Below are 24,233 nucleotides of genomic sequence, written 5' to 3'. Positions count from 1 at the left end.
TGTACATATGATAGGACATGGATTCAAGGCAACAGAGGTAAATAAGAGCATTAATTATTATTCTGTGGTAGAGCAGATGTACTAGCCCAAAGATATGTTAGGAAGATAATCAGCATATTCAAAGACCAGTGGGATATTTAAGAACGCAAAACTTCATCCTTACTCGATGTCGTATTTGGTAGAGATTCTTTGTTAATATTTCCCGCATGTTTTCCATTTCAGTGGGAGAAAGTGGCTTTATCTTTCCTTCATGATATTCACTGTTGTAGGATGAAAAAAAAAAGTAGAGGAAAGAGAGAGAGAGAAAAAGATTGTTTTTCTATTTATGACCGGGAGTTACATTTTAACTATTTCCTTTGTTAGAGTTGGAAACAACAGTTCAAAACAACCGAGGAACAGGTGAAAACGTAACATGGAGAAATGAAATCTTGATTTGAGTCAGTGGTAAGACGCAAAACTGAGTCTCCAAAATGTGATATAAATTACATTAAATTGTAAGTGCGATTTAGGTACTTTTCAAAATGCCCCTCAGGCTTCCCCTGTAGCTATTCTGAGCAGATGGGCAGGCACATGTTCAAGACCAGCTCCCTTCTAAATGGCAAATCAATGTTCCAGTGAGCAGCTATCCTGGTAAAACTACAGATTCCAGAAGAGTACAGCTCACCAAGTGAGCTACAGAGAAAATGGTCTTGTTTCACATCCTCTTACTGTTCTGGTGACATTCAGACACAAAGTGTCTTATGTCAAAGTGATTACACTGCCTACAGACCGGGCTGTGAAATAAATTATGAGACCCAGAGGAAACGCTTGGTCATCACGGCATCTCTTGCTTACCTGAGAGACCCCGATGAAGGGACCTTGCTTATCATTCCACTCTCTGCCATTTCGATGGCATGCTTGATTTCTAGCTTCTTGTATAAAGAAACAATGCTGGATTTAGGCTGGTTCTCACGGATTAGAAGTCTTCGCAGGTATTTATTGTCAAACTTTTTAAACCTGTACATGAGGCAAACCAGCCCAACCAGTTAATTTTTATTGCACGTAGTTAAGAAAGCCAGTACGCTTTACATAATGCAACTTTAAAGGAGTTTATTCTCTGGGAATGTGTCTGTTCATATTAACAACCCATGCTAAGTAACATAAGAAAGCATTAATTTCATGTTTACTTCAGACAGATAGTTTTAACATGTGTTTTTGTTAATATGGTAGCGGACAGTCTCCATAGCAGCAACTTTTAACTTTAAGGTATTCTGTGTTATTAGAAAATATTATTTTTAATTCTCCATTTTCCTCAAGACAAAGAGAACATTAAATATTTACTGTAATAACAAATAAAAGGTCTAAATTTGCACCGACTGCTTTTTCTTTGAAATTTTAGCCTGTTCTTGTAAAACTTTGGAAGTTCTCCCTTCCTTTAAAGTTAACTGCGACCCTCTTGGTTGCTTACTGAAAAAATATTGGTTACAGAAGGGGGGATTTTGTTTGTCAGAGATCTCACACAGGCTGGAGGAGAATCAGGCTGAGTAAAGAAAAGTTGTATCCATGTCACACACCTGTCTGAGTTTCCCCCAAGTCATTTGGAGAGACCTCTCCTCAGCCCTTCCTCCTGGTGACATTCCTCTTTGTATAAAACACTTGAATTCTTCTTGGACCAGTGACTAGAAGGTGGGTGAGTGATGCCAACGCTTTGGGTCTAAAGAATTTGTGTCATTTTAAAAGAGCGTGTTTCTGAGAAAAGGGAATTAGATCCAAACCAATGATGATGACTCAGCAGCTAAAGTATGAATTATTCTGGTATTGCCAGGGGTAATCTTCTTCACTGACACTAAGTCTTAAATAATACCATCAAGAACTGTGGAGTTGCCTGACATTAGGCACCTCATGCCTGCTACTGCCTTGATCTTTCTAGAGGAAGTCCAATAGCTTTTGTATGATTACCATCAAACAGGGAACTAACCTCTCACTGAACACTGCTAAGCCATACAATTTGCAGCAGGAGAGCTGGATGGGATGAAAGGCTCACCAGACACACAGGAAATTCTCTGAAATAGTCAGAAACAGGGAGAGGACATGCACACTCAGAAGTTACCATACTTTACCCTGGGATCAGAGGGCTGCCTTTCTTCCCAGCTGGAGATTTTGTTCTACTTGCTTGTGGTTTAGTAAAAAGACATTGTTCTGCTGCTTTTCCTCTGAAACCCACATGTTCTAAAAACAACCATCCGCTTTCAAGAATAAATGCTGAAAATTAAATATGATGCCCAACAGCATTTGTTTCTTGCTACTGAGCCATTTCAGCCTCTCCTGTATAACAAAGAGTTTTAAATGCCACTTACTTATCTCTCCAAAAGTTGTGACCCCAGTGTCCACATACATCTTCAATTCCAGTCTTCACATGGTCAAAGAACTAAAGGAAAACATTGGTTCATTACATAAACTTATAGACATCACTAGGCTTGCTCTTAGATATTACTAGTTTCCAACTTACTTTAAAACGGAAACATGTAGTCACAATTCAGGACAATGCTTCCATTTTACCAAATGCAGTTCAACCAAGCTCAGAGACAGGATCTGTTTTGCTCTCCTGGAGCTTCCTTAGTTCACAGCCCCAAAAGGACTGAAGTTAGTTGCTAATTTCCTCAATGTCAATCTTGCTCAGCTGCTGCATGAAACTAAAGTTTTTTACCATATTTTGACTTATTTGAAATTCCTTAACCACTCTGTGCTATGCCTGGGAGACCTCCCCAGGCCTGACAGTGAAGCAAGTACGATTTTGTGGAGAAGAGAGTCTGAGTAGGAAGAAGCTTCCCACGTCAGCCCCTCAGGATGCACAGGACAGAACTGAGAGAGCCAACATCACGTCCTAAGCTCCTGTTTTCGGGAACTGTGGTCTAGCCTCAACTTAAAGCATCCTGTTCACCTAATATTAGAAATACATTTTTCCTCAGTCTATTATGAATGATAAAAACTGAATCAGTTCAGCTGAGATCTCACTTGATCCCAGAGGCAGCATGTTTCCTCTTAATTCAAGAACCATAGTAGAGGTCTCTCAGTAGGTGTCTCTCTAGATGCCTAGACTGACTTCTTTCCTAAATGTGGGCCTTACTATTCCTCATTTTTGAAATTTCAAACCACTTGCCATAGGCATGCTGCAAGGAGAAATACATTCAAGTATATGCATGGCTAATAATCTGCAACAATTGGAGACACACGCATAGCAAACACAATCCATAAAAAGGCTGATGATGTAAGGGTTAAGTAAGTTTAAGTATGTGTTTAAGAGAAATTTGCCTTTGTTTAATTAGATTAACTCAAATGCAATACAATTAAATTGCCAAGGGTTTCCCAGTGTAGCTAAATTATAAAATAACATGTATCTCATGTGTGAAACAAACTACAGAAAATTAATTTACTTCAAGAGTTGAACTATTAAGAAAGTGAAGATTCCAAAATAATAATAATATGTAACGATAATTTCGGTAAATGCCAAAGGTTAAGTATAAGCTTTACAATTATTGTTCTTATAACAGCTATCAAAAAGAAATCTAGTACAGCACATGCCTCTCCATAATGCTGTATGCTGAATCCTTGTCTTACTGACAGTGACTACGAATTTCATCTACCCAAGGGTTTCATCTATGATACTTAAGCTGCAACGTACCCTATTATAAATTTCTTCACTGACAGCAGGCTGCTTTTTATTTGACCTTTTGACATCAAGAAACTCCACCAGTGGGCGAATTGTTATTCCCTGTGAAGAAAAAGAGAACACAATAACTATAAATGTGAATTCACTCTTTTGATTAGCAGGTATTGCACTTAGCTATGAAGCCCTTGTCAATACAGACTCCACTAATGCAAGAGAAGGAAGGAAGGGGTTCCCTAGAGCTAAGAAGTACTAGAGAGTCAACCTAACAAACCGTATCAGGAATACACCATCTATCCCATCCATAGGATTTTTAAACTTTTTTTTTCCAGTTCTGTGTTAGAAAAACACTCACTTGTTTTCTGAATTAATAAACAGATTCCCCATAATTTCAAAATGGACATATAAAGTCCTCTTCTTTAGTGACTACTTCCAAAACAGGTAGTCAAAGATACGTCAGCATTAATACTAAAATTGCTCTTTAAGAGCATGACATTAAGGCTTTTTGTAAACATGCCTTGCCTGACTATTCTCAGAGAAATAACAAAAAGTTTTGGCTATCACAGAATGATATAATGGTTTTGAATAATTATTTGTGGAAGAATTGACATAATTTGTTTACTTGTATAGGCACAGTGGCACAGGGGAGAGGAATTAACCTTTTGTGGTGTTGAGATCAGTCCCTACTATCCTAGACAACCAGGTCACATTTCTTTTCGTAAATGAATCACGTTTTATCTTAAAAGTAGTTAGGTTTCTTTGCCCCATTGCTCATAATGGAACACTCATCCTGAACCTTATTGTTCTGATAATTAGAAAGCTGCATCTTAATTGCATCATGGTCACTGTGTACCACTTTGTTCTTGTGCCAGCATTTGTCTTTTTAGTTTAAACTGTGTTCACTCCCTCGTATAAACAGTAATTATAGTCCCTCTTCTCCTTCATTTTGCTAAGGCCAAGGCATCCTGGTCTCTTTTCACGTGACAGACTTACCAGTCCTGTGGTCACTCCAGAACACAACACTATGCTCTGATGGAAACACCTGTATCAGTATGTCGTAAGATTAGATATGCCTTTCTTCTGTTCCCACTGCAGTGTTGACTTAAAATCTAGCCCACTACCAACTAGTACACCTGTGTCTTTTTCCCTTTCTAATTTTTTCCAAAGGTTCCCATTTCATAAGAGAAATTCCTAGTAAGAAAGTCCTAGCAAGAACATGTTTGCACTTTATTACTGTTCAATTTCATTCTGTTTCTATCATATTGGCCCTCAATTCTTTCTACAGGATACTTTTATCTCACCGTCACCTTAAGAACACTTTTCAAAGTCTGTCATCAAGAAACAATCAGCAACAAAAACTCCTACATTTATGTGCCATGGTCAATAACGAGAATATTAAAGAAAACCACCCTCAGGAACCATCCCCGAGGAATTCCATTAATATCATCTCATTGGCCTATTATCTGGCCAGGGTGGTTGAAAACTTGAGCAGGTGCCCAGAGAGGCTGGGGTATCTAAGTCCACAGAGATATTCAGAACTCAACTTGACATGGCCCTGAGTAACATGATCTAGCTTTGAAGGTGGCTTTGCTTTGGGCACAGTGTTGGACTAGAGACCTCCAGAGGTCCTTTCTGACCCAAAGGACCACAAGCTTCTATTTCCATTTATAGGAGAGACCGTCAGCTCCTTCTTCATTTACTTTACAGTCATCCTAATGTCAATCTAAACCTCAGTTTAACAAGTAGTTACACTAACAATCTCTTGTGTAGCCCCCTCCCCAATGATTTGCAATAATCCAGTCAGACGAGCTTACTCTAGAAAATAAATTGCCTTATCAAAGAATAACATCAGGTTTTCCTTTGGTAAAACACGTGGCATGTCATAACACATTCCATTTGTCTACAAATTTTAAATTATTCTACCCTTCAAAATCAGTTTTCACAGCTAAAGTCAACTAATGGACCTCCACCTTTTCCTCTTTCTCAAGTATCAGCACAGATACTTGCTACTTCCCACAGCACCTTAATCCACGCAAAAGGTAGGGTAAAAATATATATATATATATATATATATATATATATATATATATTTCCCACAGATATGAAATTTCATTAATATGAATTGAATTAATATGAAATTAATATGAAATTTCATTAATAGCCATTCACATCTCTCTCACTGCTCTAATAACTAGTCTGACATGCTTATTTGACAGAGTTGGCTGCCTCTACACTTTCCAGATTTCAGTCTCTTCCCTGTCTCTTGGCCACTCTTATCCAGGCCTCCAAGGCCAGCTGGTCATCAGAGACAAGTTCACATTCCTCTGCACACCTGGTGCTTTTGTAGCGATGTCCACCTGGTTTGCAGCATCACTTGCCAACATTCAGACTCCAGTTCACCTGTCCAGACCCTCAGTGTCTTCCTTTCCCTGCTCACTGTGCACTGTATCCAACACTGAACTCCAGAGTAAATGCACAAATTTAAACATTCTAAAAAAAGGAATTAGTGCTGGAGCTGTACCCAGAATATCTTTTATCTCTCTTTCAACCTCACGAGGTCTTAAATACTTAATACTACTTATATGTTAGCATAAGTACTTAATATCAAGCATACTTTTGCTACCTGCCTGTGGTATGGATAGAATTTTTTTTATACTACAACTATGGAGAATACCTTCAAATACGTTCCTTCCAGTAAGTTAGAACATTTGTTTGTCTACCCATTGCTTATTTGTAACCTGTCTGAGAAAGAAGAAGCCCAGAAGATAAGAGGTACTACCTGAATGAAAACAGTAAAGAATATCACCACAATAACAGCAGTGATGAACAATTTCTTCCTGGGAAACACAGCAGGAGGAAGCAGAAATACAAGCGAAAAACAAATAGCTCCTCGGAGGCCTCCATAGGCGATAATAAATTGGTCCTTAAAAGTGAGAGGTATTGTCCGGAATACGTTAATGATCTGAGTGAGAACAAAAACACCTGAGGGAAAAGAACATAAATACAAGGAGGAGGGGAAAAAAAGGGAACTTAAATTACACAGAAATAGCCCATGATGATAATATTTGTTCAAAACCACTTTTATGTGCTTCTTACCTTTTATTTGCTTCTCCAACATATAATATTGAAGAAATGAAATATTACTTAGCGACTTGAGAACACCATGGAAGAATAATTACAAAAGCCTAGGGAGCATCATCTTAAACATATTTAGTGAGCTAACCACCTCAGGTCAGGTGAATTTATGACCTGAAGCAGCTAATTGATCTCCACAAGACAGCTGGATTCTGCACTTCTAGAACAGCAATAATTCTCTGTGTCAGTATAGACCAAGACTGCTAGTTGCTTTTTAATAGGATTTGAGGTGATTTTGAACATTTTGGCTTGTCACCTCCATTAATCTGTGCTTTGAACCCTGCAAACTCCTATTCACTCAATTTTACTCACACAGACAGGAAGGATGCAGGAGTGGGGATGGGGGAAGAAGATGCCAGTGCATGCTGCTGTACTATAGGCAAAGGCTCCAGGGATGCGGTAGACTGAAGTAAAGGTATAAAGGCAGGTGAAGGGAGCAAGCATGGGGGGCAGGAGCTGGGCAGCAGTCAGGCTGCTTGGCTGCTTTTCAGTATAAGGTATTAATTGTGAGGTTGCAGGTGCAGTAGAAAAATAGCCCAGATTTCTGCTCTGGGAAGGAGACTTGTGAGTTGGAAATAAGGGTGCAGAGGCAGATCAGAGCATGAGCAACCTTTACACAAGGAAGGACTGAATCATTACAGATGAAGTTTGGGAGAAGAGCAAGTTTAAGACCCTGCCCTGCACTTAGGTCTTCAGGTAAAAGAAAAACAGCTAGTACTGTAAACTCAGGAGGGATGAAGCAGTTTCATATATATATATATAGATACACATTTATTTATTTATTATACCCCTCAACTTATATATATATATACACTTAAACTTATATATATATATATATAAACTACAGCATTTCCTGTTTTGGTACTAATTATGCCAATGACTGGGAAAATCCTAAAGCTAGTAAATATAAATTTAAAAAAAAAACATAACTCTCAGCCTGTTTAGCTGCTGTACTACACCTAATTCTTTTAATCAGAATTTGCTTATTTGTAAATAAATGTTTACTTAAATACATGTATTCTGATTAACAAGCAAAGTGCCTCTCACTTTAGATGGGTAGGATCAGGGCAAAACTGATTTTTAGGTTCCATTTTGGGAGAAGGTGGAAACTGACCCTGCAATATAGGACATATTACAAATATTACTTCCATTCCACCATTCATGATGGGACTTTAAGTTCTGGCATTCTCTATTTGACAAAAGGTAAAACATTTCACTTGCAAAGAATACAGACCCATAGTCTGAGACCTGCTTACCCAGTGCCCTCCAGATTAAACAGAAAAGGAGGGTGAAGCTAACAAAGGCCCAGTTCCACTCATGGTTCTTCCCAACTGTAGACACTCCCATGAAGATGAAGATTAAGGTCTCACTGACACTGCTTAGCATCTTCATGAAATATTTTATTGTCGTATAGGATTTTTGAGAAACATTTTCCTCCACATATTTATTCATGGTCATGGCACAAGCTGTGATCCTGAAAGGCAAACATTATCCCATATTTCACTTGCTTTATTTTTTTTAGCATCTTTCATATCTACATAATATTATTCACTTTTCCATAGTTCCCTTTAAAATGCAAAGCATAACTTACTCCATAACCAATCTCAAATATATAGGCTTGGTGAACCTACAATTTTGGGCACATGATTATTTTTTCTGCACTGTAGAGTTTTCTGAGAAGACATCAGTACATGGATACTTTTGTCATATACTAAATGCACATAATCCGTTCAGTGGTCACTCAGACTCTGTGTTTTGAAAGAGGTAGGGATGAGGAGAGACAGGGACAGCCCTAAAAAACAGGATTTGCTGCATCTATTGCTGCTGAGGGACATCAGACAGGATGGCAACTGCAGGGGCAGGGCAGGACTTCCCTCCTTCCCTACCAGCAGTTGTCCCACCTCAGTGGCAGTGACAGTAGCCAGCTACTCTTTCCAGGCAAAGCAAGCAGCAAGGCTACAATTTGTTACCCTTCACCACTTTAGGCCACTGCTTGCTTTGCCTGCACAAAGGGCTGAATAGGGGAAAAACACCACCAGAAATCATACAGGTGCTGTTGCACATTTAAAGCACCCACAAATGGATAAAAGGGGCATCTCAGCTGAAACATGAGAAAAGAGAAAAGGCTTACTGTAAGTACTCCTACATGTCCATTTTCTGTGTTAGTAAACAGAGTTTGTTAATCAGCAGAAAGAGCAAAGAATGGTATCACTTGCTCAGTATGGTTGTCCATGGTATAGGGATGGCTGAGAATCACTCAGATACAAATTTACAAGTTTAAGGGTAGTTAGCAGACCTGGCTGGAGGATAACCTCAAGGTAGTGTCTCAGTGTAGGGAACCACAGTTTGAACAGTAATTATCAGGGTGGCAACTAATGCCAGACACATTGTGAAACAGCTGTCATGCCTGGTTCTACTGTCTAGGGCAAAAACATGTCTTCTCTGATTTCCCAGTTAAAAACATTATACATACCCATGTGTGGGTTCTCAGTCAAACCCTGTACCCTAAATCTAAACAGAGGGAGTGATGTGTATTTACATTGTCTTTCTGAATACAGCCCACGAGGACTTGTCCTACAGTTATTTATCCCAGTTCAATCAAGTTTTCAGTTTATAATTATTTGCCAACACAGGGGATATTTCTTCCCACTGAGATCTCTACACTTCTCTCTTTTGTAGAAGAGGATGGCAGGTTTGCTAGCATCTCTTTGGAAAAACGTGAACTCTCCCACATTTTGTAGAGATCCCACTGCAGATCTCTGCACCCTCTCTACAGAGAGGGTTTGCTAGCATATCAGTACACCTAACCTGGCTTTCACCCTGCATTTTTGTTCACCTATATTCGGTGACAGAGAGGCCAATCTAGTCAGCACAAAATAATATGTCCACTGCCATGCAAAAACTATCTCCAACCCTAAGCAAACTCCTAGGCTAAGAAGGAAAGTCTCACTAAGACTATCTCAGACTCCCATCTGTATTTAGTACTGAAATAAATGCCTGCTCTCTCCTCATTGCCAGCTGATTTCACCATAGTCTTGAACAGAAAGATCCTCTATAGTCCACAAGCAGCATGCTGCCTCAGAAGCGGAGCTCATCCTGATTACACAGGATCCGCTGTGGAAGATATAATGTAGATTTCAGAAGCATGCAAGCTTCCTCCCTGAAACACCAGGTGGTTTAGGTAACGTTTCTAGTTTGAGCATGTAGCTGGGACAAGAGAAGTCCTGCATTTCTGCCAGCACTGACAACCTGATGATGCCCTTCACAGCAGTTTTCCCTGTTCTAATCTTACAGTTGTCCAGACTAGGGATTTATAAGAGATCCCACAAACATATGTGCCTGAGTATCTTGGGAAGAAAATGGAGAGGACCTGGACCATGCATGGATTTTGTCCTGACAAGAAGCAGTGACTTGGTCAGGACATATACTCAAACCCAGAAGCTGTCAAAACACTCCCAGGCTCCTCGGTTTGCACATAGTTCCAGGGACCAACCTCTAAAGTACATGCGCAAATCTTCTCAAATATACTCTCAAATGTACTTAATACTTTGACCCTCCATAAGTCTCCTTCTCAGTAGCAAACCAGCTCTTTACAAGCCACAGGCTGCACTGACAGACCTAAAAATACCTCAGGTTATGCTATGGGTTGTGACAGCTCTCCTGTGTTTGCACTGCTTATCTACACAAGCATAACAAGTCTGATTCATCCTGGCTACCTCTCGCTGATGGTACACACAGCGGAGCTGGCAAGTGCAGGGGTAGCAAATGCAAAATAGCAAGAAGGCAGTGGGTGGGCTGCAAAAGAGCCACTTCCAGACCCACAGTCATTTCGGAGTCTCAAAGCAGCAGCTCAGTGCCGGAAGCATTAGGGCTGTCAGATCTGCATCAAAGACACAACGAAACACTCAGTACTATTTATTACCTTCTTAAAATAAATCATTTTCATGATTATAGTAATTTAGGAAAGCCCTGCAGCATGGAGAGCAGGGAAACAAGCTCTGGACAGGGTTTGTTTTTGGATCCTGAGGTAATGGAGACACTGTAAATAGATAAGAATCTGTCACCAGATTAATCAGGATCTTTGCAAACTGTAACTTAAAACACCTACCACACTTAAACACTAGAATTTAAAGGGACAACATTCTTATAATATTATTTTCAGTTACACTATGCATTCATTCAATTAGTGTCAAGTAACTCAGGAGTTGGTTCAATGTTAAAACAAATAGTGCTGTACACTATTTGTTACTCTTCAGGTAAGTAATATTCCACAGCTAATCACTGCTCACTTTGAATCTCTTCAGAGTACTTATTTACATTAGAAAAAATACCTCTTGAAGTCTCTTTTGTTTGAAAATTATAGGGGGATATAATGTTAGAATTTAATACAAAATCAATGTCTTTATGCAAGACTTTATGTACATTATTATACTATGTTCTTCACAAACTAAAACTTTACTGTCATGATAATCAAAGCCAAAACTTAGATGAGTTTTATTTTATATTTCTCATCCACATACATTAATTCTGACCTCCAATTTTGTGACCTGAGGCAGTTGCCTTGGTCAAGAAGGGGAAGGGAAAAGCAGTTAATTGAAATTAACCTGCAACATTCTGTACCTCTGAAGAATAAAAGTCTCCCTGTATAAACAGTACAGTTTCTGTCAGGACTGCAATAAACTAGGCCACCGGGTTCAATCCTCAAGTTTCCTTGACCTACTAAATTTAGTTTCAATGTTTGTTCCTTTCAGCCTGCTAATTGTTGCAAAAAAAAAAAAAAGGAAAAGAAAGAAAGAAACCTACAATAATAGTTCTGCTGCTTCACAGCCTTTATGAAAAATTAGTAAGTAGAAAATACAGCATTATAATTAGAAATGGAACCAAGCAAATAAAGTTCAGATTCACATCTGTATGTTTTACACCTGTGATCCTCATTCATGCCCAGCTCTAATTACAGTAGAAGCTCTTCCCTCTTCTTCTGAAGAGGATTTTCTCACTGCAGTTCATAGGGACATGGTTCAGTCCCTTCACTATTTCAGACAAGTAACCTGGTGCAGGGGTTACACAGACGATTCAAGAATCGTTTGTCCTTAGTTATCAGAAGAGTGACAAGCACCTTTTATTCCTTTGCCAGTGAATTCCTACTTGCCCAGGAATGAAGCAATCTGTGTAAGTATCTTATTTACTTGATAACACTGTACATTCCTGCTCATGTCCTTCCCCTAAAATATGGTACAGCATGTAACCACAAGGTCTGAGTATCTTTACGAACCTGGTTATGAAAGAAGTGGGAATCAGTTGTTTAACAGACTCACATGGATATTGGTGAAAAGGGGGAGATCAGGCAATTATTCCCCACAGGCTAAACTATAAATGGCCACAGAAGCAAATAATGCATGAACAATCTGGGTTGTAAGGGACATTCCAAGGTCATTTGGTCCAACTACATGTTGGAGCTGATTTTTAAGTCAGACCCAAGCAATCCTGCCATGAGTCAGTCGTTGCAGAAAACAACAGAGAACTCAATACTGGTGTGTGTTTTTGCACTGTGACACAGAGCAAATTACTCTCTGCAGTTCAAAGGCCAATTAAATGTGAAAATCACAGGGTAGATTTACTCCAAGGAGATGCAGAGATTGCAGGAGCTCTAAGGCTCTCAGAAGCACTGCTGGGAGGGGACACACTTTGTGGCTTATGGCAGCTGAGATCCTACATGGCTGCAGAGAGCCCTTGCATCTTGCCTGGGGGGGTACTGAGGTACCCAGGCCTGTTAGCTATTACAAAGTATGCTTAGAGTAAAAAACATGCAAGACATTTCAAAGATAACTTATTTTCTATTGTGCTGTTCAAGGGAAAAAATACTTTTTGTTTCCTCCTTTGTTTTGAACCCACTCAGGGGCAACTGTTACAAAGGAAAATGAACCAGGTTGTTAGTGCTGTGGGAAGCACTGGTGTGCTGATTGCAGGCACTGGCATGTGGTGGGTCCACTGACCCACCAGCAGACCAGCCATGCCCATTCTGTTGTGTCTTGGATGCAGCAGGTCCAAATCAGTATTTTCATGAAAACTGCCACAATTTTTTCCATGTACAGTTTAGCCACAAGTTTTTGGTTTAGAAACCCTTTAAGTATTCGATCATAGAATGTCAAGGACATTTGGCTTAAGAGGTGGAGGAAACTAAAAACCACACAAACGCTATGAATAGAAGCTATGGAAAGAGATGGCACATTTATGAACTCGGTCAAAGTGGATGCATATGCTGCTTTATTTAGGCTCGTATCAGAGAAGGAAACACATGCAATCTTCAGTTCTTTACTTACATTAAAGTACCAACCCCTCTTGCTTCATGGCATATTTCTATTTTTATACTACTGAAATCATCAGCTTTAAGTTTCCTTGTAAATTTCTTCCCAGCCCCAGAAAACCTTATCCTGGTGTTACTATGATATTAAACCTACCTTCACTTGCCTAAAAGATAATAATCAGATAAGGTATTATCGAGTATTAGTGATCCTAAGAAGTAACATCAGAGCTTACACAAAAAGCTATGTTCCTAATGCCTGAATGACTCATATTTGCCACTAGAACAATATAAAGTCATTAAAGAAGGTTGGCCTTTAAAAATATTACTTGGAACCAGAGCAAAACCTTTAAGTATATTAAATGTCACAAAGGCTCTTTCTAAAGTTGAGGTTGTTACAGTATAAACAGAATAAAGAGAGAGGTTGTGCTCTTTTTTTACTGAAGCCCAGGAGTGAAAAAACACGAGTAAAAATATTTTTATCTGCTGGAAGTGGGAAGAATAATATTATTTTATATAGGGCATATACAGAACATTGTAATGCACAAGCACACATATCAAAATACTAAACTAACAGATTATATCACCATAGCACTGCAAATTTTACATTCAACGAGTCCTTATGGTGCTTATAATCCAGCAGGAGTTTGCCTTAATGATATCTTGTGTTCATGGAATGGTACTTACTGGCCACTCACATGACTAACTGTTAGACATAGTTTCACAATATACTGGCATCGAAAGTGAAGGCAGTTCATGAAGTCCCTACCACTCCTACTCCCTCCCTGCCACCACTACCCCTACATCACTGTGGGCCACTCCTCATCCATGCCCTTACGTCTAGTTCTAGGGTCACATGAGGACACAGGTCACCAAAGTGACCTGGGTTAAAAATAAGCCCCCTGAAAATACAAGTGAATATTTTTAACTTGGAACATTTCAAAGATACGGTTTATGATGTGATGCCATGAGCAGTTTTAGTGACACAGCTGGTGTGGTGGCAAGCTGAGAGAATGGAGTGGAAGTTGGAGGGAAGAGGCCGGAAATCCTCAAGCCAGAATCTCTGCCATGCACTATGGAACAATGCCATATGGCAAGGTCTGCAAAATCTGATCCTCTCTCAAATTTCTTTAGGCATTCTTACTTGAGTGCTATAATTAATGAAGTTTGGGGTACTTACGCCATGATGCCCGAGAGATGAAACATTTCAGCTGTTATGTATGACAAGTAACTGTACAGGAAGACAAAGAGTGGCTCAATCACTCGGATTTTATGGGTGAAACGGGTGGTAAAGGCTGCTACAAATCCCAAAAGGATTCCAATCAATACTCCACCGATCCCCACTATAAAGAAGTTAGCAATCCCAGCGAATATGTCAATAACCTTAATTGTGCGCATCTGGCAGAAAGACTTGAACAAATTGTACAGGACCTAAGAAGAAAAAGAAAGCACATTATGTTTTTGAACTCTTCTTAATTTCCCTTCATGTCATTATGTTCCTCTGCTTAAATGTTGAAGTTTGAATTTCTGTATCTCTCTTGAATTCACTTTTGAGATATGCTGTTGTTTATCTCTGGCATATTATTCATCATGCATATATCAGGGAGATACACAAAGATGGGTAAAAATCAATACTCCCATTTTTGCAAATGGGACAGGTTTCTTAACCTATGCCATTTCAGGAACCAGGAACATAGATCTATCTAATTTTTCTTTCAATTCACTTACTTGCACAGCTTCTAATTTCTCCACAAATGTCAATTTCAGATTTCCCCCAGATAAAAGAAATAAAACAGAAAGAGAAAAAAAGATTGTTTCACAATCAGAGAAGAATCAGGTTATTTTCCAATGTGTTTGATCTACATGACACTGAGAGATGCAGTACTGAATCAGACCATAGATTCATCTAGCATGGGGGAGTAGGGGGGTTGCAGGGGGGTGGGGATGGACAGTGACCACCTCAAGGAGTAAAAGAAACGTTGTGTCCATTAAGTAAGTGCTCTTTCTCTAACTTATTGACCATTAGGAATCCAGTGGTTTAGAGACAAAACAATCTAAAGTCCACATTTCTCTAATATCCAGTATTTTAATTACTCCAAAATAGACAACAATGGAATCAGTTACTCTTAAAGAAACCTTAAAAGGGTTGCCCCATCTGCAGACTTACATGGGAGATTTAAGCATTCTATGGTGCTGCATGTATGCTCCCAGCCCTGCAGTACCATGACAGCTACACTGTCCTCTTGTACAGATCTAAGTTGGGTCACAGGTACCTATTCCTATCCCAGAGGGGTCACAGGCTAAGCCAGTGAAGACCAGTCATCTTAGACTGCTTGCAGGAGTTAAACCTCTGCTTTCTTTCTGGACTTCTTAGTGAACCAAACAGGTTTTTCTATCAAGAACGCTATTTGAGAGAACATTGTTTTATCAGCACTTGCATAGTGCCAACAGCGTAGGTGTTTGAGTAGTGGCTGGGAAGGATTTCTCATGTTTGCAGTCTTGTTCTCTCTCACATGACAGAACATAAGTTGTTCAGCACTTTTTAGCCAAAACTGGATAGGTCTTACAGAGATAGAAGTTTAACGCAAAGTCATGGCTTATTATGGGCCCTTTGAGCTAAGTGAAAGGAAAAAACTGAAACAGAAAAGAAAAAATATTCCAGAGTAAGCATGAAAATAGAAGATTAAATCAAACCTAGAATGGTCAACAATAATTTTCATTACAAAGCAAAAAATACAACAAGAGCAGGATCATGAACTATTCATTTGATAACAATGATGTTCTCAGGATGAGTCCACTTGGGAGAAGTGTCCCTTTTCACCTGGACTAACCCTTCAACTTGCTGCTCTGAGGCAGACTCCCAGCCTTTTTGCCCCATTCCTTGTTACTATGTCCTGTGCAGGACAGGAAAGCATTGTCATGAGATTGACTGGTTTTCCACCTGTTTTAATTTGTGGACTCTATGGATTTGAATGAAGAGAAGTATACCAGAATTAAACCTATTGACAGTAGGAGCACCTTTGTTGGTCACCTTACAAGGGTTTCTCAGTCCACAGTCTCCCAGAACTCTGTGAATCACAGACTGAAGAAAAAATACTATTGACTTGTGTAGGTTGCAAGGAGTTTCCCTGAGTCACTTGTTGAAACTTGGGATGATCCTAGAGTAGTGTTTTTCTCTAAGAAACTACAGAATTTCACCTGGCAGAATACTCTCTTGGAATGTATTAGGGAAGATGATTATTTTCTTTAACTGGAGTTTTAAATAGCCTTTTTTATATTTTAAAAGGTAACTATATAAATATATATAAGGCAAGTCTCCAAAGTAAGGGCAGTGCAAGGTGCTTGTAAAGAAGCAGAGAATTTTAATCTACTTGAGCAATAGTTTTTCCATAACATCACCTCATTCTCACAGCAAGGAATACACCCTGCAAAGAGAATGGAGCCTGTTGTTCCACATAGAGACATCCCCATAAATCTCAAGTCTGTTGCCATAAGTTATTTGAAAGAAGAAAAGCAATGTTCTCCTTTGTACCTCAACCATGGTAGAAGCAGCACCTAGGACTATGGAATGTCATGAACATGATTTTAATCTCACTTGTATTGTCCTTTATTTACACTGTTGTAAATGAGATCAAAATCAGGTTCTCTTCCCTTTTACTCTACAGCAGTTCAGTTTTACAGCTCTATCTAAACTTCCAGGTGTCAAACATTAACTCTGGTCATATTTTTAACACATTTCCTATGAGAGCATGGCAATTTTTTGAAGTTCAAGATTTGCATTTACTCAATAGCCTTCAGTTGAACTCACTGAAAGTTACACCAAGCAATATTAGTCACTGATCACTTTTTAATCTTGTCTCAGAGTATCTCTGAAGCACTAATTGCTTATTTTCATCAGTTCTCAGTTATTAGTTTTTAATTCTAAAATGACTTTAAAGCACTCTAAAGTAATGTTTTCAGCAGAGGCAGAATACAGAGTACTTCTGTAATGTTTTCTAACATGGGAATAATATTATTGTAATGACACTGGCTCCTTCTTTGTGATTTTAAGCCCAGAATTGGAATTTGAACAGCTAACACTCAGCTGTCATTTTACCATTTAACATCACCATGCTAGTTATCTCTGACTCGTTTTTTTGGTAAAGCACCAACTCTGATCAAGAATCCAACTGGCAAACATTGTTCTTGGCCAAATTCAAGCTCCAAAATTCCATCAGTGGGGAAAAAGGAACATTCAAACGCACGGACATATTGCAAAAACTATCAGACAAGAAAGGCCATCTGAGAAGTGCACACTTTTCTTTGTATACAAAATGAAGTTGTGGTAGGACATTGTCTGAAAAGGGAAAGCGCAGATGACACTGCTATTCTGTGAAAGCTTTTATTAGGAGCGGCCAGGCAGTACAAGCAGGATAGCAGGAAGAAGGGCTTAAAGTATTTAGAAAGTACGTTTAGTAAAGCCACTCTGTTTTGCACTGCCTATCTGTGCATCTCCTGGGGTTTTTGATACATAGGAATTAGGTAGCTTTCACAGATGGACAATCTGCATTCAACTCCCCTCCTATTTCATCCTCCCATCCCACTGCAGGTACCTGCCAGAGCAGGTGGGACTCAAGGGCTTCAGCAGATGAAAGCTGAAAGATTCTGAGCTCTGCCTGTTAGCTGGTTTTATCAGCTCCCCCTCTAACACAAGGGCAGAGGAAGGGAGAGTATTTACAAAACATCATCTCCTTACAGCACACAACTGAGTGACCCCAGCAGCATCCCATCAAGGGCTGCTCCAGGAGCACTACTATAGGCAGGGGAGGCAAGGTCCTCTAAGGGCACCCCACCAGGGTGACAGCCTGGGTCACATTTCAAATATAATCACATGATTGCAGGTGTGCAAACACATAACAAGGAACCATTAGCAGACCAATGCCGTGCATTTGGAAACTACTTGATCTCTTGCCAAGTCGTACCTTTAAGCGATAGCTGGGAAGTAAGACCAAAGGTACTCCGAATTCCTTTCACTCCTTCATGAATATATGTAAGGACAGTGCATTACTGGGCTGGCCCTACACTCCTCAGAGTAACTTCCCTGTGTTAGGCCATCTGGGCAGGCAAATCATAAGGAAAGACTACATCCAGAGAAGGCAGTAATTATGCCATGCATTAAATTGCCATGCCAGCCCCTACAAAAAGGATGATTTAGAGTAATTTGCCATTGGGCAATGGCATGCATGAATACTCCTGTCATCAGGATGCAGTATTTTAGTAGCAAATCTTACTGTATTAACTGCTGCTCCAGTGGAAAGGTGGTTGACTTTATGATTAAAAAAAAGTGATTTTGGTTGGAAAAATTCAGCAAAAACCAACTTTTATGTTAACATAAAACCAGATCCTTTTGCCCCAGAAAAACTTGTATCTAGAGAATTCCAACACGTAAGTGATTGTTTAGAGTGAATAGAGACAGAGCCAGCCATGACTGAACTGTTGAGCCTTCTGAAACTCAGTATGTACCCCTACTTATTTACAGGACTGGCTTAAGTACCAAGGCTCAGATTAAATGATGAGATACACATGTGTTAAGCAGGTGAGACAAAGTCTGATAAAAGGGGAAAAAAGGTGAGGCAAAGTCCAAGAAGAGGTGAAAACAGAAGGACAATTCTGCACAGAATAGGACAGAAATAAGAAGCCAGAAACAGGAAAGATACAGATTCAGTTCATCAATCCTTCTGATCCTTCTAGCATATGAAAAACCAGACCACTATGTCTCACAAAACTGAAAGCATACCAGGACATAGTTGGCATGGGCAGAATTTCAAGTAAGTCATGGATAAATGGGAGTAACGTCCCAGACATAGTGTCATCAGGTACAAACAAGAGACATTAGGAGTGTTAATTGAATTTGCAGATTGCTGTCCTCAGGTCAGCACCACAAACCCAGTTCAGCTAGTTAATGATTAGAAATTACTGCCTCCAGGTGGCTGTCCTATCTCATTTGTAGCCTGGGATACATGTGTTGGTGGTTTCAGGGCAGTTCCAACTGGATGGGCACATGCAAAAAGTTAACCTCAACCAGGATCAGTGCCATCTCAGTGATTTGTCGACCCTTCCTGTGAATGCACTGAGAGACTCCACATTGGCCCTTTTCCCTCTCCTGCCCAAAAACGTTTCTGCAGGTGAGGAGAACGAGTTTCAGATTACAGAAGGAATAGAATTACAAAGATACAGAAACCAGAGTGATCAAGTAGTAAAATTCCTACAGTAAATACACTACCATTATACATTACTCTGGTACAGTAAGACTACCATTGTTTCTAAATCTAAAGTTTAAAGAATTACACAGACACTTTAGCACTCTTTTACTTACATCAATTAGCAAACTGTAATAACCAAAGAGATATAATGGAGTGGCATGTAAACAATCCTTTATCATTTTTATCAATTAATCATTTATCAAGTAACTTACCACAGTTATAGCATCATTCAGCAAAGACTCTCCAAACACTAGGATGTAAAGCTGCTCATTGACATGAATATTTTCAAAGACAGCTAACACCGCCACAGGATCCACAGCTGAAATGAGGCTGCCAAAGAGCAAATTCTGCAGCAATGTGATATCAGTCAAACCAAATGCACTGATTTGGCAAATTCCATAAAGGGAAATTCCAATGCCAATGGCATTCCAGAGTGTACCCACCACAGCATACCAGAATATGGTACCAAAGTTCTCAAAGAAAAGACGAGTTGGCATAAAATATCCAGCGTCGAGTACAATGGGTGGCAAAAGATACAAGAAAAACACATCACTGTTCATTACAGGTGGAGACTTCTCCTCTGCTCCAAAAATAATCCCACCAAGAAGCAATCCGACCAGAATGAGGAGACAACTTTCAGGTACTATTGAGGGCAACTTGTGATAGAGATGAAAGCCTTCAAAGGAAAGTCAAATACAAGAAAGGAAAATGGTTATTTGTAGAGAATCCACAAGATTATTCTAGATTCTGTTATCTTAGTTTCTATAGTAAACAAACAGCAATCACAAGCCAAATTCCATTTTCTTTGCAAAGACTGAACTGGACAACCACAACAGGTCAAGGTAAATACGTTGGCTAGCATAGTTAATTCAGTTAATGTGGTGGAGCAACAAATTAATAGCTGGACATTCCACTTAACAGCTAGGCTGGGTGGAGCAACTGTGTGCAACCGTTCTCTGAAACTGTGGGGTTTTTCATAATGTGGAATGCTCCAGAAACACAGTCAAAACACTTCTCTAGGGCAAACTGGACCTAGACAGAGGAAAAAAAAAATCATACTAACCACTCCTTTATCCCTGGACAGCTTCACAAAAGAGTTTAAGGAGTACATTAAATTATTTTTTAGAAATCTTTTAGAATCTCAAGCTAGTGAGGAGAACCAGAACATGTGACTTGCACCCAGTCAGCCATGGTCACTTTCTCCACCACCATGAGAAAGCATTTACAGACATAATTATTATTTTTGGTGGAGCCTCCTAATTAATTTTACAAGAAGCAACATATTCCATGAAGTGACAGTAAGTTGTAGCCTGTATTATTATGTTAATTCTTCTGTATTATATCAAGTAGCAGTGTTGGGATTCTCTCATCAAAATCTGTGCTAAGTACTGAAAAAAATAATTAAAAAAAGGTTCTGAATGAGGACTTAATGATTGAATGTTCCTTAGCCTACTAAAACTCTCAAAGCCATGCAGTTTTGATTTAAAGATTCCAACTACTTGTAGAAGTTGACAGCTTTAAGGATAATTTTGGTAATGAATGGGAAAAGTTTTGAAGAAACTTATTCTGGCCAATCTAATAGAACGATCAACCTCATGCACCAAGGTCACATTCCAGGTCCCAGTGATGCCAATCTTTTCCAGACTCCTCCTTATCTATATTTGGCCTGCATAATTACATAGAAATCTATCCACACCCACAAGATCCCACAATTCCTGTCTAACTAAAAAGCATTTAAATTATTTTAAATGAGAGCTGCATGGAAACACTGGGTGTGGTAATAACGGGCGTCTATTTCAGTAAAACTATTTCAGTAAAAATCACACCTGTAGTCCAAACAGTTAAACTAGTGCAATATTGGTATAGTTTACATCCAGTTTCCCAATTTCAGGCTTCTGTATCTTTTAACACCTCTTTTGTTAAGTCTCCTCTCACCATGGAGTTTTTCCAGGTAAAAGAAAGCCGGAACTTAAACTTAGGAAAACCAAATGGTTAAGAAGGAGTAAGGGGCAGCTGTTTTAATCTACTGACTTTTTACTTATATATTCTATAACTGTTAAAGCTATTTTTAAAGGTAAGCAGCTCAAGCTGCATTTTTATTTCCTTTCTGGATGAACACAGACTGCTTTAAATAATTAGAAACACAGTCGATGTGACTCATTAGAATGTCTGCCAAACTCACTGTCATTCTTCAAAACCAGAATCACCAATGTCCTATACTGGCAGAAGAGGCAATGACCCTGGAAAAGACAAGAATTTGTGGTTGGAGACTTGACTCTTCAGCTTTCAGCCACACAAACATTTTATGATTTATCTTAGTTTCTGTACTGGCAGAACACCAACCTTTCCAATATAGCGATCACAAAGTTTCCCCTGAGTGAGTAGGTTTTGCTAAAAGTTTTTTTAAACTCTTCAGGAGTAAATTTTACATTATTTTCTTAATACAAATTCAAGAGGAAGGAATTTTTGTAAATGCAACTTTTAAGGAAAAAAAATCCTAGACAGTTGTAACGCAAGGGCAATGAAACATCTACTGCGAATACAAAAATAAAACTCTTTTATTTTCTTCTTTACAAGTCACTCTGGAAAGCTCATACCCTCCCAGAGACTTGGGACTCCATCCTTAGAAGTAATGGAAAGGCTCCCACTAAATTAAATACACTTTTTATTCATATAAACAGCATCAAAACTCCTGAAAGACTGCCTGCCTACATGCAAATACATATCATTCCTGATTTGAGGGCAAAGAGCTAGGATTTAGAATCCAGTGCACATCAAGTCATGTGCAGGTGCTCTGCAGGATGAGGGACATCTTCTGTTCTCTGACAGATCCACAGCCACAGGGTCAGGAGCACCCTGGGAGCAGATTCCCTGCAGTACAGGAATTTATGCTGAATGCAGGACTACAACTACTTTCTTCTCCTCTGACCCTGTTCTTAGGCTCCAGACTATGCACTGACCCAACTTCAACAGCAGTAAACATATTCCACATATCATGGCAAAAATGGCACTAGGACACTAGCCTGAAGTACAGGTATGTTTAAAGCCAGAAGTCCTCAGGTTTGCTACTTTTGGGGTGAATTCCAGTGCTTTCTGATGCTGGAAATGCCACTGAGATGAGTATCCCTGAACAGCATAAACCTTTTTTCAGGAGAGCAGTGTTGGAAGGATATCAGCTCAGTTCCCAGAAGAAACACTTCTCATTTGTGCATTTGTGATTAAACGTAATGGGAATCTGAATCAGTTACACAATATTTTGTAGTTTTAGTAGTACAAAAATTAAGCAAAACTGAAGGGTAAGTAGACTAGCTCACTGCTTAGAGATTCTAGCATTCTACAGGTGCAATGGGTCCCACCTAATATACTTATCAGCATGTGAGTAACACACCTCTATGGTATCAACACACAAGAAATAAGTAGAGGTAGTCAGAAAATAATTCCACTCAAGGTAATTTATTAGATTTCAAAATGTGCCCTTATTCTATGCTGGAATAAAAAGCACCATATTTCTAATGTCTTTATGAAAATGTACGTTGTAAAAATGTTCAAGTTCTGCTTGACAACTTCAGGTTTTCCTTTCTTATACCGTCTTTCTTGCTCCCTGTAAACCAAGCCTACAGTGTCATGATCACAGCCAGGGTCGGAGAAACCTCTCAGGTAAATCCCCTATGAAAATTAGAAAATGCTGCAACATTTCAGCTCTGGTGAAACTGTGCTTCTGTGGAAACATATTTGCTAAAGACTCATAACGAGGTGCTGCAGTTTTCTTTGGGATCCTTCAAACACTGAGAGAGCTGCTATTTCAAGTGACCCTATCTTCTTAGCTCCTCACAGCTGAAAAGACCTGAGAGCTCTGTTCATAAAGGTTTGCTACTCGGCAGTGCCAAGCATAAGCATTCAGTGCCTAGCCCCAGAAAGGAATTTGCGATGCCAGATTAAGCACCGAGGTTTCCTGGGCAGTGCGGGAGTCTCGAGGTGGATTTCATGCTGCCTGGCATGACAGAGGCAAGATGCCTGTGCTGTTCAGCAGGAAATTATGGGGAGAGGAATGCACCAGAGAGCCTCCTCTCTCACAGGGCTACAGGCAGTGAGACAAGGTGGAGAACCCCTCTCCATCCCTTTGAATCAAGACACAAGGCTCAATTCTAGTAACCCAGTAGAATGGCAGAGCAACATTTCTGTGTCTTGGTGGTTCAAGAACTGCTCATCTGCTCTACCTTCAACAGAGGAGAAGGCACCAGTCAGTGAAAATTTGATGTGGACTGTGACTTAGGAGCAATGGGAGCCTGACCTGGGAAGGTTTACCTGATGCACTCACTGGATAAGGAAGCACAGACAAAGCTCCAGGAGCAAGAACTGGATGTTCCTAATTCCAGTCCCAGAGTCAGGGCGCCTGCAGATAGGTGTGGCAAAGCTGAGCACTGCCACACCTAGGGCCACTCCTGGATCTGGCCCTCATTGCTCTGCGCACGCACACTGACAACAGCATGCCCTAGATTAGCCACGCTTGCTTTCGTTTGGTGTTAACTGAAGGGATTTAAAAATTATATGCATTTTTCTTCACCTCTGCTGTTTACTTGCTTATTTACTGCAATCAGACTGGAAAATTAAAGTAGTCAGGCAAATTTTATTTTTTTTTTACTTTTTAGATGCCTATGCACCAGCAAAATATCATGATAGTCAAAATGTACTACAGACTATTATTCTGTCTGTATTGTGTTTACGTTTCACATGTAATCCTTTACAAAACAGAAACTTTTTCACTAGTTTTAGCTTATTCAAGAGTTCTTGCTGTATCTAAACTCAGAAGTCATAGCAACTTTACAGTACTCAACTGGCTGAGATAGTTTTTAACCAAACTCCCTATTCTATGGTTATTACAGTTCATCATACACTTGAGTGGATCATA

At 39.5% G+C, this 24,233-nt stretch overlaps 1 protein-coding gene across 2 annotated transcripts in view; it reads right to left on the bottom strand.

The window, feature by feature from the left end:
* SLC9A2 (solute carrier family 9 member A2) overlaps positions 1–24,233 on the bottom strand; it is a 32,530-nt gene that overhangs the window by 6,706 nt on the left and 1,591 nt on the right. Inside the window, exons 2-10 of one of the 2 annotated variants that reach the window (XM_051806855.1) lie at positions 21,507–21,564; positions 19,537–20,000; positions 14,263–14,513; positions 8,038–8,255; positions 6,426–6,628; positions 3,662–3,751; positions 2,337–2,407; positions 835–996; positions 164–260 (exon numbers count right to left, since the gene is read on the bottom strand). In XM_051806855.1, coding sequence (XP_051662815.1) covers positions 164–260; positions 835–996; positions 2,337–2,407; positions 3,662–3,751; positions 6,426–6,628; positions 8,038–8,255; positions 14,263–14,513; positions 19,537–19,884 — 1,440 coding nt within the window. In that variant the 5' untranslated portion in view covers positions 19,885–20,000; positions 21,507–21,564. The remainder of the gene's footprint in view (positions 1–163; positions 261–834; positions 997–2,336; positions 2,408–3,661; positions 3,752–6,425; positions 6,629–8,037; positions 8,256–14,262; positions 14,514–19,536; positions 20,001–21,506; positions 21,565–24,233) is intronic. The other variant, XM_051806853.1, reaches the window with a different exon arrangement.

The sequence above is a fragment of the Manacus candei genome, unplaced genomic scaffold, assembly GCF_025592945.1.
Source record: "Manacus candei isolate 608988 ecotype Guabito, Panama unplaced genomic scaffold, ASM2559294v1 h1tg000069l, whole genome shotgun sequence".
In the NCBI taxonomy this organism is placed as follows: domain Eukaryota; kingdom Metazoa; phylum Chordata; class Aves; order Passeriformes; family Pipridae; genus Manacus; species Manacus candei.
Note: the sequence above shows the minus strand (reverse complement) of the source record. Positions and strands in the feature narration are given on the sequence as shown.